Source organism: Falco naumanni, chromosome 11 (genome assembly GCF_017639655.2).
Source record: "Falco naumanni isolate bFalNau1 chromosome 11, bFalNau1.pat, whole genome shotgun sequence".
Lineage (NCBI taxonomy): Eukaryota > Metazoa > Chordata > Aves > Falconiformes > Falconidae > Falco > Falco naumanni.
The window spans coordinates 29,564,690-29,584,457 of record NC_054064.1 but is presented as its reverse complement, the minus strand read 5'-3'; the positions used below and the strand labels follow the sequence as shown (position 1 = coordinate 29,584,457).

The window sequence follows — 19,768 nt, the reverse complement described above, 5'->3', positions numbered from 1 at the left end:
GATGTTACTCTCCAAAGATGCCAGTTTGGCAGTTTTAACTGACACTGCTGGCTGAATAGGAGGAGGGGAGGACAGAAATAAATTAATTGCATCTCTCTCCTAATGTAAAGCATTTTCAAACGGTCTTACTGATTTGTTTTTAAGCTTGGTGGTGAATGTGATGCAGAGAGATTCCATCCCATCAGAAGTAGACTATGAAACAAGACAGGGAGTCTATTCCATCTGCCTACAACTTGCAAGGTATGTAATTGCCTTTCATTAGAGAAAGTGCTGCTTTCCTTGCTTTTAGAGTGTGGTTTGTAGTATTTCAGATTAATTGGTACTTCGAGTTATGTTTCATTCACTTGCTGTGAACTTTCAAATATAAGCCTGATATTTTTGCTCTGTGAATGTAGGTTCTTGCTTGTTGGCCAGACAATGCCTACCTTACTGGATGAGGATTTCATTAAAGATGGGGTAGAAGCATTGTCTTCGCGCCCCTTCCGTAATGTCAGCCGGCAAGCAAGTAGGCAGATGTCCATTTGTGGAACACCTGAGAAGTCATCCTACCGACAGCTCTCTGTATCTGATAGATCCTCCATTAGGGTAGAAGAAATCATACCAGCAGCAAGAGTTGCCATACAAGTAAGGAAGCATTTGATGATTTATGGTGATGTAGTGGTGACGTCTCCAGTGACAGCTGTATAACTCCTGGGTTTTTAATCAAAAGTCTTTTTATACAGGTTCTTGCCCAAGCTCCATTTAAAAGCCTCTGAAGATCCTGACCATCAGTCTTCCCAACTTTGATCTGAATTTTAACATAGTCTCAAAAACTATTTTGGCAGTACAGAGGGAAGCAGTACCTCAAAAGCGCTTACCAGAAATAGCTCTACACAGAAATCTTACTTGAAATTTATTGTCAGTCACACTTAACTCTAGGATCTTACTCTTGTTAATTTTCTGTGAATAGAAAGAACGTTCCTGCTTGAACTTGTGGCTTATAGTCTGTGTTTCTTTGAATTAGAAATCTTGGGCAAGTTTTTTGTTTCAAGTAACTCATTAAAAATTAAATTTGCTTGATAGTACCCTGGGAAGAAAGGACATTTTTGTTTTCAATAGTTTAAGAGAATGCTATTTTTCCCCTTTATAGGTATGTCAGTGTAACGAATCTGAGACTGGGTATTTACTAAAACAATCTAATCAACAAGAACTCAACCCATTGGAAAGTTGAGTCCACTTGAAAGAAAATTCATGGTTAATCTAACATGTATGCTGTGTTAGGTTCTTGGGCAGTGCTTCCCAAATGGATCAATACGATTGAAATCGGTGTGCTTAAGTCCAGATAGGCGAAAAGGGTGTCTATCTTAGTGGAGAATTTCCTATTAAGGGAGCAATACTGATCTGTTCTTGGGAACAGACAGACTCTTGTATCTTTGAGCCTGCTTAGAGAAGAGAGGGGAGAACAAATCCAAACGCCAGTTTGACGCGATCCTGAAGATAAATTCCTCTTATCCCTATGATTAACAAAGGCTGTTGAATATCCCAGAAGTAACTGCTGGTTTTTGTTCCTTCAGACTATGGAGGTGAATGATTTCACTTCCACAGTGGCTTGCTTTATGCGACTCTCTTGGGCTGCTGCTGCAGGACGACTGGACCTCGTGGGAAGTAGTCAGCCGATAAAAGAGAGCAACAGTTTATTTCCTGCTGGGATTCGAAACAGACTTAGCAGCTCAGGTAGGTTAACTATGTCTCTAAACCAGCCTAAAGAAAGAGTTTGTTTTATTCTTAATTGAACGCTTTGAAGCTTGAAGCTAAATTCATTGGAGTTGGGCTCGATGAACCTCTTGGTCTCTTCCAGCTCAGCACATTATATGATTGCATTACACAAATCTGAGCAAAATGCTGTAATCCATATGGCATTTGAAGAAGTTTTTTTTTGAATTGCAGAGAGCTGACCAGAAGCTGAAAACATCTGAAAAATATAATGGATTACAGCACTTGTTCATTTCTTAATGCAGGAAGTAATTGCAGTTCAGGAAGTGAAGGAGAGCCGACTGCGCTGCATGCTGGTATCTGTGTCAGACAGCAGTCCGTATCCACCAAAGATGCTCTGATTGCTGGAGAAGCCTTGTCTCTCTTAGTAACCTGCCTTCAGCTACGCAGTCAGCAACTAGGTATGAAATAGAATTGGATTACTCACTATTTGGAATATAAGTAAGGTGGGGGAAGGCTTTTGGAGGCACGCAAGTACGAAAAATCACAAGAAACTTACCTGTCTCATCTGACAGCGCTACAAAATTAAAACCACAAAATGTCGCTAAAAATTGAGGCGGGGGTGGGTGGGCGTGTGTGTGGCATGAAACAAGGCATGTAGTGCTGTGCCTTGGTGAAATGTTTTGGGAAAGCTGACTTCCTACCAGTATATTAAATATTTGCACTGGCTTTGAAGTAGGTAATTCTGTAAGTGCTGCTGTTTGCATAGCAAGTGTTTAGTACTTCAACCTTTGTGTACAGGGTGTGTAAACATTGGTGATGGTGGTGGAAGGCGAAGAAAAATGCTGTTACAACGTGGTGCCAGTCTCTGGGGAGAAGAGGAGATGGGAAATACACAGATAGCTGCTACCACTTTTCAGCATTGATAGGGGGATGTCCTCTAGGTCCTATGGTATTTTAGTGCAAGACTGTAACTGATTGATTTTAAATTGTTTTTTTAAAAAATAGCCTGGTACTCTTCTGTTCTAGGATCTTTTTACAATTTGCCTTGTGTTGCTGATTTCATCATTGACATACTACTTGGATCACCAAGTGCTGAGGTGAGGGTGTTTCTCTGTAAACTTTTTAAACGTTGTGTTTCTGAAATGTGTACACTATGATCATTTGATACGGTCTGAAGGTAAAAATTATTCATTACAAATATTCCCCCAAGTTTTTGTATTTGAATAAATAACCTTTGTATAATTGTTAGTAATGCCAGTTTCTAGTGATGTGTTGATAGAAAATGCTGAAGTATTACATTCTTTAGGGCCGTTTAATCCATGAGGCACGTAGGACTGTGCTGTGGCTAGTCTAAAGAAAATACTGTCATTTTGGTGAGACACATCCTGTAAAACTGTACTTTAGGGAAAGTTCCAAATAACTTTAATCTCGAAAGATCTAGGTAAGATTTAATGGACTCTTCTGAACTTGAAGATCAGAACACTCCTAAAATTCATTCTTTCTGATTTAAGATTATTCTGGATATTCTAAAATCTAGAGATTTTCAAGTCACATTTACTTCATTTCATTGCATCTCATATATTTTACATGAAGTCATTGCATCTTTTCTTCCTTATCTGAATTTATAATCTCTGTTTAATAAAGCATCAGAGCTTTTAGCTCAGGGATGAAAGTGGATTGCTAAATCCCTATAAATAGAGAAAACCTAGCTGGTGGGTGCAGAGCTCATGGTCTGGTTTACACAAGCTTTTCAATGTCTTTATTTTCTGTCAGATTTCTAGCAAAACAGAAATGTATTTTTTTGCAACCTTTGAGCAATTGCTAATGTTTGACAAATGACGCTTTCAGATTCGTCGTGTTGCCTGTGACCAGTTGTACACCCTTAGTCAGACAGACACATCAGCCCACCCAGATGTACAAAAGCCCAACCAGTTTCTCCTGACTGTTGTTCTTCATGCCCAGCTGCCTCTTTGGTCACCAACCAGCATCATGAGAGGAATCAACCAGAGGTAAGTCAGATGTGTGTGCGTTGAGGAAGCAAATCTGTCACATTTTTGGAGTAGTGCTGTGGAAGCTCTGAGGCACAAGGGTTTAGGACTTTGCAAGTCTGTCAAAAGTAGACCATCCCTGTCACGCCCCCGATGATTTTGGAAAGATGTAAACTGAAGGGAAATAAAACTGAGTTCTCAAGGTACAACTCTTCCTCTGTGAACTCTTACAGTTCACCTTAATTGACTTCCCATTTGGGAGGCAAGAATTGCTAACTAGACCTGCTCTTTCTAGGTAGTCAGTTCCTGGCTGGAATCCTGCATGAGACATAGAGGCAATGGGATGTATGACAATAACGTTGAATTTACTTGATAGCATTGCATAGATCCAGATCAGAAACCAATGCTAAAGGCTCCAGCCTTGTCAGTAATGTCTGGACCCATGGCTTCACCTGATTTCTTGTTGCTTGTGTTGCCCATTACACCTATAAAGACTGTTAGGTGTCAGTCCTGTTAACTTGTCCTTAACTGGCCAAAGGTTGTTGAATTTGACAGTAACTTTAAGCAGCAATTTCTAGAGGAATCTAAATAGAGGAGTAACTGAGAAGTTAAAACACATAGTTTTATTGTTGGTTGATAATTGACTGAAATCGTTATGAGGTGAAGGAAGAAGGCAGGATTAAATGTCATTCATAACATTCAGAAGTAGCTGTGGGGAAGGAATTTGTTTTAAAAGCTGCAGTGCGTACATGCAGAAGGATACCTGGATAGCTACTTTGCATTAGATGGACAGAGCACACAGGCTTTAAAGGCAACAGCTTAGAAAGAAGTTTCTGATTTTAAATTAAACCTTTCTTCTGTTTGTACCTGTTTCAGACTTTTATCCCAGTGTACAGAGTATTTTGACCTGAGATGTCAGTTATTGGATGACCTCACATGTAAGTATGTACAGGCACACATGTCATTCTGATTGCAGCTTCCAAGCATGTCTTCCTTCCATAGACAAGATGTAGGATTGCCTTCACAGAGGGGTTACCACACCATGAACTCGATGTGACCTGCCAGTGTGCTGGCTGTCCTGTGTTAATGCCTGGCATGGACTGTTCTTGGCGTTGAGTAACAGCAAGGCAGCTCACTCCTTTTGGAAAGGGAACTGAGTTCCTTTGTGGAAGGTATACTTTGTACACATTGCGGGAGAAACTAGACTACTACCAAACTTTTCGAAATTCTTTGTATTTATAGTCTATGTTGATAGAGCTGTTCATTTTTCTGGGTTTTCTTTTTCTCTTGCAGCATCGGAAATGGAGCAGCTAAACATAAGCCCAGCTGCCATGTTAGAAGATGAGATCACCTGGCTAGATAATTTTGAACCCAACCGTACAGCTGAGTGTGAGACCAGTGAAGCTGATAACATCCTGTTAGCAGGACACTTGAGGCTTATCAAAACTCTCCTTTCGCTTTGTGGGGCAGAGAAGGAAATGGTTGGTAAGTGTTCCTTTTTACTCAAAAATGGCTAGACTAGTGTGAATTCTTCATAGCAGTAACAGAGGACTTGATCAGTAGACAGTATGCACAAAGACATAATCCATGTGTAGAAGTGATACAGAGCTATAAGGAGTAATTTTGGCAGTATGTTTGTTGTACCTTTGACATGTGATGAAATATTTGAATGTGGGTTTTGTTGATATGGTGCTATGAAGTGATTTTGCTGTTATGGAACACCTTTTGATGTTTGCAGTGATAATGTAAGTATTTAACAGTAGATGTGGATTACTGTGTTACAGGTTCATCTTTGATTAAGCCATTGCTGGATGATTTCCTCTTCCGAGCATCCAGGATTATTCTGAATAGCCATTCTCCAGCAGGCAGTGCTGCAATCAGTCAGCAAGACTTTCATCCAAAGTAAAAATTGTGGTTTTTTGTTTATGTTCTCGTGAATGCAAATGTCACACTGGGACTACAGTTACTAGGCTTTAATACCAATGTTGGCGCATTTCTCCAGTTCTCTACATTTCCTACATAAGTGCCCAAATAGCGTTTTTCTAAGTTTTTGTGTGACCCAGAATCTTTGCTTTTCTGTACTTCCAAAGTCTGTGCTTTGTTAGATCACTGATGAACTGCAAGCACAACTGAGTGCTGGCTTCATGAGTCCAAAGAGTACTCCTTTAGCTCTTCATTGCTTGGGAAGTTGGCTCAATGGCTGAAGTTGGAGCATGACCAGGAAGTGAACTTTCCAAGCCCCTTGTAAATGAGAATTGCAAAAGTTCTGCTGCTATTTTTCCCCCTTCAAAAGAACTGTTTTGTAAAAAGCTAATGCTGAGCCAGTCTCCTTGTACCTGAGAGAGTTGATAATAGCACAGAATATATCAAATGGGGGGAAAAGGAGTGGGCTTGCTCTTTTGTGTCACGCCTGCCTTCTGTTGCCTTACAATATCTGAAGGGGTGGATAAATTAGCTTATGTGGAGTTCTGTGCTGCTGTAGCTGGATTGCTTACATCACACTGACCTGTTGGTGTTAAGAGCTGGATCAGTCATATCTGCACTGCCTTTCCACAAGCCCTGAAGAAGGTTCCAGTGGAGCATTTAGCAATGCCTGAACTGAATGGGACTTGCTACACCTTCATGTTTTGCTCCAGCTTTGCTCTACTGCAGTTCAAGCATGCTCTTTTGTTTGCTTAAAGTAAATAAAGCCTTTTCTTTGGCCTTTAGAAGAAAAGGCTGGTGTGTTTGATCCACTGAAAAGAGCTAAGTAGGAGTGTTCTGTACCGGTCTAGCCCAGCTTAGGTCTAAGGTCATCTCTTGTAGCAAGTATGTTATCTCTTTCAAAACTTTTCTCCCTGTAAATAAGTCATTGTGTCTCCATCAGTGTTACAGTGATAGAGACTATCTGGCTGATTGTCCTCAGCCATACAACCAATTCTGTCTCTCCTTTTTAGGGCACCTACTCTTCCTTGCTACTGAATGTTAAAAACTGTCTCCATGTCAGTAAGGGAGGCTTATTTTAAAGGAGCGTTCCTGGTGCTGCTTTTTCTGATTTGATTCTTCCCCGTTCTCCTTCCCCAAGAAAATAAAAATAGCACTCTGCAGTCTCTCAGGAGTGTTCCTTTTGCACATTAATTGTCACTTGTTCCAAGTAATATGGCTTTATGGAATTAGAAATAATTGAGTCATCCACAAAATAGATCTTGAATGTGATTTTCTTTTCAGGTGCAGTACAGCCGATAGCCGATTAGCTGCTTACGAAGTGTTAGTAATGCTGGCTGATAGCTCACCTTCCAATCTCCAGCTTATTACAAAAGAGCTGCTTTCTATGCATCACCAGTGTGACCCTGCACTTACCAAGGAGTTTGATGTAAGCAAAACCCCTTTTTTTATTTGCATGAGTGTGGTTTGGAGTACTGTGTGTGATCTACTTAACGGCTCCATTCATGGAATTTCCAAGGTCTTCAATTTAAAACGACAAAAAGCTGATAAGAGTAAATGTAGACCCATTAGATGTTCCTCAAATACTCCACTTTGTCAGTTATTATCTGGATAAGAAAGAATTATTTCCTAAATATCACCTATTTTATTTAGATACATGTCTAAATGACCAAATACAGCACTGTTACGATCTTTCAGAATTTATATTCCTGGGTTTTCATTAAATTGCTCTGAACAGCTTAGATAAAGGTGATTATGAAAACTATGGTGTGTTGTTGGAGTCTTATGCTTTTTATAACTTACTGGGACAAAAAAAATGTGTTTTTCATTCTAGTATCTTCCACCAGTGGATAGTCGCTCCGTTTCAGGATTTGTGGGACTGAAGAACGGTGGTGCTACTTGTTACATGAATGCCGTCTTCCAGCAACTATATATGCAGCCTGGTCTCCCAGAGGTAATTGGTTCAACGTCCAGTAAAGTCTGTCACCTGAACTGCAAGTTCATCTCAGCAGCATTTGTAAATTAATTGTTTTAAAAAAAACACACACAAACCCAACAACCGTATACATGTGTGTGTGCATAAATATATAATTTATAAGTCGCTGTGCTGTGTGTCATGACAACTTACAGCAGTAATTTTGCCAAGAACCAATTTTATACGGTTATTTGTTTCCTTCCAGGCCTTGCTTTCCATTGATGATGATACAGACAATCCAGATGACAACGTGTTCTATCAAGTTCAGTCTCTTTTTGGTCATTTGATGGAAAGCAAGCTACAGTATTATGTACCTGAGAACTTCTGGAAGGTATTAGATCTTTTTGTTTAGAATATGTTGCGTTCCTACTTAACAAGTAATCACTTATTCAGCCTTTTCTCATTGCAGAATTTCTAGAGATAAAGTTCTACTTCAGAAAATAAAAACATGTAAAAATAACACGCTTTTTTTTAAAAAAATCACTATCTTTAGGTATATGGAACAACCAGCTTTTTATATATTTTTATACTTTATACAGATTTTCAAGATGTGGAATAAGGAACTTTATGTTAGAGAGCAACAGGATGCTTATGAGTTCTTCACCAGTCTTATAGATCAAATGGATGAATACCTCAAGGTAAAAACCTCAGGGATTTCTTCCCTTGGTTATATGCATCTCCTTGGTACCTTTTCTCTCTTTCTCCTTTGTTCTTCAGAAAAAAAGCCAGAGAGCCATTCAACATATTTTATAATCTATATAGCATTCAGAAGTTTAAAATCCCTATTGTTTTCTTAGTCTTTTGCTCTGTAATATATCCACCTGATGTCTAAATGTATCTTCAACAGAAAATAGGAAGAGACCAAATATTTAAGAATACTTTTCAAGGAATCTTCTCTGATCAGAAGATCTGCAAGGACTGTCCTCACAGGTAATGTTGAATTTAGTGCATCAGTTACCAAGTTATGTGCTCCCGTAACTATTAAAATATGTAGGTCAAAATAGCACAAGGTAGAGATGTGCCTTTGTGAGCCTCACAGCTGTGGATAGCTATGGGGCAAATGCAGTATTCTTTCCTATGCATACATCTTGTTAGTGCAAGTTGGGTAGGTGCTGTCCATCAATGCCTTGACTATTTTTCTGCTTGAATTTAGGTATGAGCGCGAGGAAGCCTTCATGGCTCTCAACCTAGGTGTGACATCATGTCAAAGTCTGGAAATATCATTGGATCAGTTTGTTAGAGGCGAAGTGCTGGAAGGAAGCAATGCATACTACTGTGAAAAGTGCAAAGAAAAGGTATGGGTTCTTGAAGATTCAGCTACAGCTTGGTATTTTCTTAAGCGCTACATGGTCATAGAAGCCATACTTAGATACTGCTTACTCTTTCTATTCTGAAGATTTAATCAAAAGGTTAAATCCATGTAGATAGCATTCTTTCTTCCCTGAAACTCATATTGTAGACTGCATATTTAGAGGGGACGGCAGGATGGTAAAATGTTGTTACGTACCAGCCCATGGCACAAACTGTGTATTAATACCTGTAATAATGCCCTGTCTGTATGTATTATAGTCATCCTGTGGTTGTCCTGCCTCCCGTGGCTGTATTGTGCCTCAGTTCGAGGTGGCTGGCATTGTGCATCTGTAGAAGAATACTACAGAATGCTTGAGGTATATAGGTAGAGGTGATACTCTTCTTTTCCTTTTTAAGAGAACTACAGTGAAGCGCACATGCATTAAGGTCTTGCCTAGCCTGCTGGTGATTCACCTGATGAGATTTGGCTTTGATTGGGAGAGCGGACGTTCAATTAAATATGATGAACAAATAAGGGTAAGAAAACTTTTCTGTGGCACCCTCCCCCCTGCTTCTTCATGGTGTGGATTCTCACTCTTCATATTCATTCTTCCTTCTTTTCTCCATGTTTTGATGCAGTGGTTTTGATTATGTGGTAAACTTACCACATGATCATGCTACAGAAAATAAGTATTTTTCCTTAGAGTTTTTCTTGTCTGCAACATTCTCAGGGTCCTTTCAGAAAGCAAGAACAAAAACCCCCATAAAGACAGTTTATTTAACTTCTGTGTCATAAGGATAAAAAGTTGAAGTTCCGTCATATTTTTCTTTGGTGTTCCCAATGTGGGAAGTATTAGTACAATTCTCATAAAATTACCCTAAACACGTACACAATATAACCTCTCAGTTAATCTGAAATATCTCTTCAAACAGTTTCCCTGGATGCTGAACATGGAGCCTTACACCGTGTCAGGGATGGCTCGCCAGGACTCTTCCTCAGAAGTGGGGGACAATGGTAGAAATGCAGATCAAGGAGGCGGAGGCTCCCCGAGGAAGAAAGTTGCCCCTACAGAAAACTATGAGCTTGTTGGTGTGATTGTTCACAGTGGCCAGGCACATGCAGGGCACTACTACTCCTTTATAAAGGACAGGAGGTAATGGCCAAGAAGATTTGCGTGGGGGATTGAGAGCAGTCTACAGACTACTTGTTTTGGGAAGGTATAGTGAGCCATGCAGAGCTCTGTTGGAAGCACTCTTCCCTTTCTTAACACCCGACGTGAGTGTTAAGACAGTAACACAATAATATGGGACAACACATTATAAGTGTCTCAGCAATTCTTACATACCTTGTATTCTAGTTTGAGGGCTTCCTATGATGCTTAGTTGCAGTTGATGTGCTTCTCATTTTTATCAAGCTTATTTTTTTAAAATGTAACTTTGAACTAAGCTTTCTATTTACTGTCAAAACAAGTATGAGTTCAGGGTTGTCATTTCTAGGATATTCAGGGTGGTTTGGTTTCTCACTAGACAATCCGGTAACTTTGTTTCTCTTGTGTTTCTCTTCTGCTTTGATCACAGGGGATGTGGAAAAGGAAAGTGGTATAAATTTAATGACACTGTTGTTGAAGAATTTGATCTAACTGATGAAACCTTGGAATATGAATGTTTTGGTGGAGAGTATAGACCTAAGGTCTATGATCAATGTAAGCAGAAGTACAGATTGATTTTCAGTAGCTTTATATTTCACACTGGTTCTCATTAGAGGTAGAGTTCGGTCCACTATGTCTACTCCGAGTTACTTGGTCTGTCTACTAATCCTTCTGAAGCAGTTTGTTCCTAAAGTCATCTGTTTACTGAAGGACATAACAGCTTATATACAGCCTAATATTAACTGAACCATATTCACTTTGTAGACTTAGTAGCAGAGGAGATTCAAAAGTAAAATGGCATCTTGTTAAAATAGTTTCTTTAAAAAAACCCAACCCAACCACAAAACAGACCTTACTGTTGGCTGGTAAAAATGACTGTGTATAGAATATTGTGTGGCATCATATGCTTAAACTTTCCAATGCTTTAAGGAATTAATTCCAAATACATTTCCACCAATATTCACTTGTTTCATAATTCTGATAATTACCTTTTTCAAATACATAGGCTTTTTGCAAAAATATTTTAGAATTCAGGTTTTTGTTATTCACTAACATGGACTGATATTTTGATCTGACGGATTACTTTATACTGCCACAGTGCACGTTACTTGCACACCCAATTTCACTTTCCTATAGGTATGAAAAAGGTACTAAAACTTCAAAGGCCTTCATCAAATGTTTTTTCTCCCATCAGCTAACCCTTACCCTGATGTGCGTCGGCGCTACTGGAATGCCTATATGCTGTTTTACCAGAGAGTGTCTGATCAGAACTCTCCAGTCTTACCAAAGAAAAGTCGAGTGAGTGTTGTGCGTCAGGAAGCCGAGGACCTCTCATTGTAAGTTCCTCTTATGTCTGTAAAAGTTTTTCTTATGTTCATATCTAGACCCTATCTTCAGAACTAAGAAATTAATAGTTCCTGTTTGACAAAGGAGTATACTGACCCGTCTGTTGTGTTGGTCTGGTTTTTAAGCTGCTTAATAAACAGTCTTTTATTGCTTTTATAATTTCCTCTTCCATATTGCCATCTCTGCTGCAGTAAGAAGTTCAAGCTAACTGACAGCCTCAAGTGGTATTTAGAGTATCATCTAAATTTGCCTTAAGGTTATCTTGGCTGTACCAGTATTTTAAACTTGAACTGTAGATTTGTCATGTGATTTCATTATTCACCTTGAGCTTGTATATATTTCAGATCTGCTCCATCTTCACCAGAAATTTCACCCCAGTCATCACCTCGACCCCATAGGCCCAACAGTGACCGCCTCTCCATATTGACTAAGCTGGTTCGAAAAGGAGAAAAAAAGGGGCTTTTTGTGGAGAAGATGCCTGTGCGGATATATCAGGTAGAGCACCCTGAAAGTGGCAACTAAATCCTACTCATAGGAAATTTAAGTATGTAGTAAGAGGAACACAGTAACTTTGAAGGTGGCCTCGAAGTAATTCCCTTACTGAACGCAAAGCTATAAAATAATTCTGGATTCTGACATAAGGTTATTAACAAGCTGCTCAGTGGTACATTATTTTAAGTTTTGGTGTCCCTTCTCACAAAATTGACCCATCGTTCTTTGCTTTGAAGAAACTGCAGGCAAATTAGTCAAATGTGAGATATGGCAGCAGTCAGCATGCAAGCAGGGAGAGGTAAGAGCAGAGGAGATGCTTCATTTAAAGTACACTTGAGGAGTAATGGAGACGATGGCAAATTACAGTCATCCTTGAGCTCTTGAGTTCACAAGAATGTAGAAGGAGGAGAAGTAAGAAAAATCAAAACCAGTTTCAATTCTGTTCATGTCTGTTAGCTTACATAATACTGAATATGATCTCAAAGGGGAAAACTGAATGTTGAAGGCAAATTTGCAAGTCAGGACTGAAAATGGAGGTGTGATGGCATTGGCAGAGCAGTGAGAGGATAGTAGAACCTGGATATTGGCTAGCTGTCATAAGAGGAAGGTCTCAAATCTGCAGGCCTGCAGCTCTGGTCCGTACAGGAGAGGGTACAGTCTTGTGTTTGGCCTTCTGAACAGCACACCATGCTGATATGCACATCTGCAAGAGGGCCTGCATCACATACACAGTCAGAATAAACTGTGCAGGCTATGTATGGCCCTCCATGTGGGCTCTATCAGGGCAGTCACTTTAAGCATTCTTGTATCCAGGGTTGTGTTACTACAATAAACAGAACTTGGCTTGAATTTATGGAGAGTCTTTCAGCAAGGTCTCATTTGAAAAAAGAAGGGCTTGGCATTTAAGTACATTATTGTGGCTGCAGCTTGCAATTATACCATGGCTTCTTGCTCTGTACATGTAAATTTGCTAAGCAAGCCTTTCGGGTTTGAAGGATGTTCCTCTTGGCTTTTTTATTAAAAGCAAGCAAGAAATAGAATTCATCAACTACTTCTTCCTTTTTCTTTTCCCTAAATGATTAAGTCCTCCTTCAGTTGTCTTCTGTTTTGTATTATCCTTGGAAGAAAATCACTGCTTTCATGCAAATCTTCTGACTCTCCTATATGTATTTTCCCCTCAACTGAAGTAGTGATTCAGAGTGTTGGCGTAGTTTAACCCCAGCCAGCAACCAAGTGCCACACAGATGCTGGCTTACTGACACACACCCCGACCTCATCCCGGTAGGACTGGGAGGAGAATTGAAAAAAGGTAAAATTTGTGAGTTGAGATAAGAACAGTTTAATAATTGACATAAACTAAAATAATAATAGTTGTAATGAAAAGGAAAAAGAGAGAGAGGAATAAAACCCAAGAAAAAAACTGATGCACAATACAGTTGTTCACCACCTGCTGCATAATGCCCAGCCAGTCCCCTAGCAGTGATCAGCCCCTCCCTGCCAGTTCCTCCCAGTTTATAGACTGAGCATGACATTCTATGGTATGACATATCCCTTTGGCCACTTGGGGTCAGCTGTCCTGGCTGTGCTCCCTCCTGGCTTCTTGTGCCCCTCCTTACTGGCAGAGTGTGGGAAACTGGAAAGTCCTTGACTTAGGGTGAGCGCTGCTTAACACGCTGATGCTCTTAGTTGTTGCTATCAACATTATTCTCATACTAAATCCAAAACACAGCACTGTACCAGCTACTAGGAGGAAAATTAACTCTATCTCAGCTGAAACTGGGATGCTGTTTTTTAAGCACCATGTATATTTACATAAAAGATGCAATTTTAGTTAGAGAAATGTTCTTTGACAACATTTTAATTTTTTTGGCCACCTTTTCTTTTACAGATGGTGAGAGATGAAAACTTGAAATTTATGAAGAACAGAGATGTATACAGTAGTGACTATTTCAGTTTTGTTCTGTCATTAGCTTCACTGAATGCTGTAAGTACCTAGATTTTAATCTTAGGGTGTTTGGAGTATGTTATGTGGAAAGGGTCACAACTAGGAGAACTGGAAGAGAAGGGTTGGTGTGATTGTGCTTTTCTAGATGAGCAATTAATTGTCTCCAATAATTTTTCATGCTGATAACATCTGTCTCAGCAGACACCAGCCTGCTGTTCTAGAAGTGGAAGAAACATCATTGTGACATAGTAAAATTTAGGAAATAGCACGCACACCTCTTTCATTAATGCAAACTGAGCTTTAGAGGGACAAAATTTCCTCTCTATGTGGAAGATCCAAAAGTTGATGTTAGTCACCTCAAAGCTGATAGACTTTCATTGGAAGTACAGTTTACTAATTAAGTTTTTCTGAATGGAGTAATAAACGAACTGGCATTTCTTACATTTCTGAAATCCAGAGATACAGTGGGCTTTACAGCCAACTTGTTCCGGTTATAGCATATTTGCTAACTAGCATAGTCGGCACTGGACACTGTTTTTAGCACAAAGTAATGCTTTGAGGAGGGAGGGTGTCCCCAGATGAAGTAAATTACTTGAATAGAACATGTTGATGTGTTTAAAGAGATAGTATATGCACTGCAGGCATACTTCTGCTGTGAAATAAGTTTGATGTTTCTTTCAGACTAAGGTAAAGCATCCTTATTATCCATGCATGGCAAAGGTGAGCTTACAGCTGGCAGTCCAATTCCTCTTCCAAACCTATCTCCGAACCAAGAAGAAACTCAGGTAAGGCCTTGTTCTGGGTGCTGTAACCACATATTCTGAGGCTTTCATGCTTACCATACCTACAGCACCTTGAAATACTGCAGGTAGCATAGACATTCGCAGGAGTAGCAATACATTTCTGCTTTGCACTGGGGTCCCATGACAAAGAAATCTGAGAGAGGAAGGAGGGTTCTGTATAACCTGAGTTTGCTGCCTCTGCCAGCTGTCCGTTATTTCGGTGGTAGTGGATTGGGCATGGAGAGGCTTTAATGGGTTTAAAGACAGCCAGTTATTCTGTAGTATTTCTTGAAGTGTTTTTGTCTTACGCCATCTAATGTATGTTCAATTAAAGTAAAAAATTCTTCCTATTTGACAAGAAATATGGCTTAGGTTTTGGAGGTGGTTTTCCTCTTCCGTTACTGACAGTTGTCCCTGTTTTGTTAAAGGGCTGATACAGAAGAATGGATTGCCACCATAGATGCACTGCTCTCCAAAAGCATTGATGCTTGTCAGTGGTTAGTTGAATATTTCGTTGGGCCAGAGGGCCGGGAGCTTGTAAAGTAAGTACTGGTAATTCTGTCTTGGGTGGTTTGTGTCTGTGCGGATAAAGCTTCCCAATAACATGATCTGACTTACACTGATGTATTCCCAAAGAGCTGACTGTGCACATTCTTTAAACAGACAGTCTAGATAATCACTTAGGGGTTTATTTCTAGTGTTTTCTCTAATTGTGCAGCTTTCTGAGTAATTCTGAAAATCTAATAAAATAGTGCAGCGTACATGGAGGAGGATAGAGAAGTTTAATTCTAATGGAGTGCCTTGGAATGTGTTCACATCTAGTTGCTCCTGCAAGTGGTGGGAAAGGAGAACATGGTGAAGGTGTCTGGGGTAAGTTAAATACTTACCTGACAAAGATGACAGATAAACTGGAAGTATTTTTTCTTGAAAAGCTCAAGATCAGTTAATAGTGTTTTGAAATGGTGTTCTATTGGAGTTCTGATACAGAGAGGTGTGTGTCAATGTAAAGAAAATTTTATCTTTATCTTTGTACACGTTGATTCCAGTTCTCTTTGCAGCTTCACCTTTTATCTTCCAGGACTTTCCTCCTGGAATGCAGCGTGAGAGAGGTGCGAGTTGCTGTAGCCACTATTCTTGAAAAAACCCTCGACAGTGCCTTGCTTTATCAGGAGAAGGTCAGTGTCACCTCATCACCAGTGATCCTGTGGGTTGTCTCTACCTAATGGCTCTTGCTGTGTTTGCTGACAGTGCTGTGTGATTTGTAAATTATAAACTGAAAGGGTCTTGTCTTGATCATGCTCAAAGCTCTTAGTTCATTGAATAGGTTAATGCTTGTCTGCTCACGCCCTAGGAGGTAACGTGCTGCAGTAATTCTCAGAATGTAAGTTCATTGCATTACTTACAAACAATTCTGCCTAATTTCAGCTTGTCTTATAAACTGGTATCACATGCTCTTTTAATAGGCTAGAAACAGTGTTTTCTTAAAATTTGTTATCTTCTTCTGATTCCAGAAATCAGCTTAATTTCTCACTGATTCTCCTTCCTCGCTCAGAAGCGTATAGCAGTAGTAATTGAGTTGTCTTGTTGCAAAGAGACCATAAGTACGGTTCTTCTTAAAGCTTTAATTTTCTATTAGCAAATTGTGGCAAGCAAGTTGGGAAGTACATCTTTGTTACGTTTTGCTTATCTTAATATTCTAAGAAAACCCAGCAGGAAATTTGTGAAAAGGTGTCAACTGTCGAATGTTTGAGATTTGACTTACTTCCCTTGGGGTAATTGAACCAAATATTTTGTATTAAGAGAACTCAGACAGAAGCAGTATCTGTGTTCTGGCATGTTTCTCTAGGTTGTCATAGGGGCCTTGGACGCTTTTAAATGTCCAAGTCTGTTTAATCTGCAATAATTTTTTTACAACAAATTTCAATATTTGGCGCAATAGAATGCGGGGTGGGGTGGGGTGTGTGCAGGCTGTTTCTATCCTGTTTCTGGAATCTGTTATTTTTCATCTAATGTCGTGGAGGGAGGATACTAATGTTGCATAGGCTTCTGTTAATGTTTGTCATATTTAGAGCTTTAAGGAAAGATTTCTACAGGGTCCTACAAGCTGAATACAGTAGCAGGGAGATGAAAATTTACAGTGTCATTTGATAATTTTTGGTTACTTCCTCTTGGCTGTTAGTTGCTATCTATTAACTGAGATGTAATAAATTACATACCAGTGTGTATACCCTTAGTGTGCTTTGCAAACTAAACACTACCATTGCTTTTTGCATAGCTGAGTGTGATAGTATACTAACATGAGACCTTGAGTGGCAGTTTACTTCTAATCTGGTTTGTTTTGCATTACTATGGTGACTGGAACATTTGAACATCCGTTCAGCCTGAGGAGTAATTTGAATTGCTTTAAATAGATTGCAAACTTATGTAACTGCTGAGTCCTCTTTGAGCAATTTACATGCTAATGCTTTCATTACTTCCGTGTTTCACGTATGCAGCATATGTGGGAGCAACATGGGAGAACTTGCAGTCCTATGTTAGCTACTGGTAGTCATCACAGCAAGCGTATCTGACCACACATGCAATTTTGTTAACCATACCTTAACTGATATGTGAAACACTTGTTTTTAAAGCAGTAGCCAACTCTTTACATTCACATTAATAATTTTTTCACAGTTAAAAATGCTACATCAATTACTGGAGGTGCTACTTGCTCTGCTGGATAAAGATGTACCTGAAAACTGTAAAAACTGTGCTCAGTACTTTTTGCTATTCAATAACTTTGTACAGAAGGTAAGAAAATGCTGGTTTTTCATGCTATTTTAACTTTAAAGGACAATAATAAAGCAGCTAGTCATCTATATTCATAGGAGGTTTAAGTGGCACGTTAAAACTCTTCCAGAACTTTTATTAGAGTATTCTTTTTTCTGTTTTTGAAAAGTAGATGTCCTTAAACACTAGATTAGGACAAAATCACACAAAAATATACCGGCAAAGTATACCAATTGAAGATGTCATTTCCAGAAGTCTGAATATTGGGGTTCTGTTTTGGGGGGGATGTTCTTGGTTGTTCTTAAAAAAATAAAATATATATATTCAGTGTTCAGGATTTTTGACCTATAGGAAGCAGAATGACTGACTGGGCTGGACTGTTCACCTCAGTATGATTTCTCTTTATTCCCCTATTCTTTATTCTTTTCATTAATATGACACTTACTTAGCATATGCTGATTCTCGGCTGGTTTATAAAGTGTGCTCTGTATAACAAAACAGCTTTGAGAAGTGTAGCTTATTGATCTGTGTGATGAATTTTTATATTTTTTTAGCCCATGCATTTTACTTTTGTTCCCTAGAGCATTGATTCTCTGTCTGCACAGGAATGTAACTTTTTATTGTTGTCTAAACAGCAGGGTATAAGGGCTAGCAGTCTCCTTCTCAGACACTCTGCTTTGAGGCACATGATCAACTTTATCCTTGGCCCCAATCGGCAGAGTAATCAGGTGAGGTATACATAGCATGCATTGTGCTGTAGTTTGTCTATCTCCATGTTTTTAATGATGCTTAAATTACGGACAGGTACTTTTCAAGTGGTAGGATAATAATCCTTGGCTTATTCTGTAAACTTCATGCAAGTCTTAGTCTATCTATGTGTAGTTAGCATGGAAATAGCTATTTTGCCAGAAGAGAGCATTGTGGTTTTGTTAATAACAAAATTTTCATCTTCTTCAAGGTATTAGAATGTGGTGGTGGACTGTTAAGGACATTGCTTTGGTTTGACTTAACAGAAGTTGACTAAGTCAACCAATCAAAAGTTAATTAAATCTCTCCTTTGGGTCAAGCAGAATCGCAGGTGGAGTTCAGCACAAGCCCGTGAGTTTGGATATCTTCACAATACTGTAGCACTACTTGTTTTGCACTCTGATGTCTCCTCACAAAGAAATGTTGGTAAGAATTGCGTTTTTGCTTTTGGGTGACTTTACGTTTCAGTTACTTTGACTGGGAGTAACTTAAGATCAGTGAGGAAAATACAGTAACTTTGATTTGAAGTCAATAATGGTTAATGTATGTTTGGTTATTTTTTATTTTGCTGTAAATGTACTAAGAGGCTGTGGCAAGCAGATAGTATTACAGGTACTTGGCAAGGGGGGTGGGTAGAAATGTTGATATTAACATTGTGTCTTCCTCCCTTGCCCCCCATATGCCTAGAAGATCTTTCCTCATGTGGGTGAATCAAGCTGTGTCAGGCTGTACTTTGCTTAGATCTGTTATGCCTTTTGCTAGTCTGAAGGGGAGTATTTAGACTGATGTACTGAATAACAAGCAATTAAATACTCTCCCAGATATTTCTTACAAGAGGCAGAAATATCCAAATAAAGATAATAAAGGAATAAGTTCAGAACTTCAGTTTCCTGAAGGAGCAACTTAAAGTCATCTTTTTAAAAGAATACCTTGATTTCTGTCTAGGGTTAAAAGTTTCTGAAGTTGGAGGCAGTTAAAAGTCACAAAGTAAAAGAATTAGAAACATTCTGAATATGATGAATGTGCAACAGTGACTGGAAGTGAAACTAAAGCTCAAAATACTGATAGTAAATATGAACATTTTGCTTTGTCCTTGCAGTTCCTTTGCCTATGTTATCACTAAAGTAAAGGACACTTCAGTGTGCAAAAGATTGTTTCTGGGAGTGGTACCATACGAGCTATAAGCTAGTTGGGATGAGTGTCTTTAGAGATTACATGGTGCCAAATGAGCAGCAGTGTCTTCAAGGTGTGTAGAACAAACTCATTTATTAGTGGATTGTTTTTGTATTTGCTGTTATAGCTCCTGGTCTCTTTAAGCAGCGTCCACCTCTAAGCATCACTGCTTCAGGTCCGCTTTTGACACTCCATGAAGAAGTGGAAGCCTTGTTATTCCTGTCTGAGGGAAAACCCTACTTAATGGAGGTATCTTCTAAATTCTGCCCTGCTTGAACGTAAAAGCTGGTCTGATGTGATTTCTTTGAAGTATCCTTGTACCAGAAACACTGAATATTAAAAAGCAGCTGGGGAGTATGCGATTACTGTTTTCAGCCTAAGCAAGAAGGCACTTTTGGTTTATTCTAGTATATCTCTAAACTTAGGGGTCCGGTTTGAGAGTTTACAAAGTTGGCAAAGGCAGCTGAACACATTTGGCAAGTGCCTGTGCAGTC

General features: G+C 39.2%; 1 protein-coding gene across 3 annotated transcripts in view; it reads left to right on the top strand.

Annotated features, from left to right (window-relative positions):
• Window positions 1–19,768, top strand: part of USP24 (ubiquitin specific peptidase 24) — a 63,829-nt gene that overhangs the window by 37,911 nt on the left and 6,150 nt on the right. For all 3 annotated transcript variants that reach the window (XM_040609989.1, XM_040609990.1, XM_040609988.1), the window contains 28 exons: window positions 145–240; window positions 396–624; window positions 1,554–1,713; window positions 1,998–2,153; window positions 2,722–2,792; window positions 3,544–3,704; window positions 4,560–4,621; window positions 4,977–5,168; window positions 5,468–5,585; window positions 6,891–7,035; window positions 7,441–7,560; window positions 7,787–7,912; window positions 8,121–8,219; window positions 8,429–8,511; window positions 8,735–8,876; window positions 9,289–9,408; window positions 9,805–10,025; window positions 10,450–10,574; window positions 11,215–11,356; window positions 11,711–11,861; window positions 13,747–13,842; window positions 14,485–14,588; window positions 15,014–15,127; window positions 15,664–15,760; window positions 17,259–17,375; window positions 17,990–18,082; window positions 18,425–18,527; window positions 19,402–19,523. In XM_040609989.1, the coding sequence (XP_040465923.1) occupies window positions 145–240; window positions 396–624; window positions 1,554–1,713; window positions 1,998–2,153; window positions 2,722–2,792; window positions 3,544–3,704; window positions 4,560–4,621; window positions 4,977–5,168; window positions 5,468–5,585; window positions 6,891–7,035; window positions 7,441–7,560; window positions 7,787–7,912; window positions 8,121–8,219; window positions 8,429–8,511; window positions 8,735–8,876; window positions 9,289–9,408; window positions 9,805–10,025; window positions 10,450–10,574; window positions 11,215–11,356; window positions 11,711–11,861; window positions 13,747–13,842; window positions 14,485–14,588; window positions 15,014–15,127; window positions 15,664–15,760; window positions 17,259–17,375; window positions 17,990–18,082; window positions 18,425–18,527; window positions 19,402–19,523 (3,565 nt within the window). The remainder of the gene's footprint in view (window positions 1–144; window positions 241–395; window positions 625–1,553; window positions 1,714–1,997; window positions 2,154–2,721; window positions 2,793–3,543; window positions 3,705–4,559; window positions 4,622–4,976; window positions 5,169–5,467; window positions 5,586–6,890; window positions 7,036–7,440; window positions 7,561–7,786; window positions 7,913–8,120; window positions 8,220–8,428; window positions 8,512–8,734; window positions 8,877–9,288; window positions 9,409–9,804; window positions 10,026–10,449; window positions 10,575–11,214; window positions 11,357–11,710; window positions 11,862–13,746; window positions 13,843–14,484; window positions 14,589–15,013; window positions 15,128–15,663; window positions 15,761–17,258; window positions 17,376–17,989; window positions 18,083–18,424; window positions 18,528–19,401; window positions 19,524–19,768) is intronic.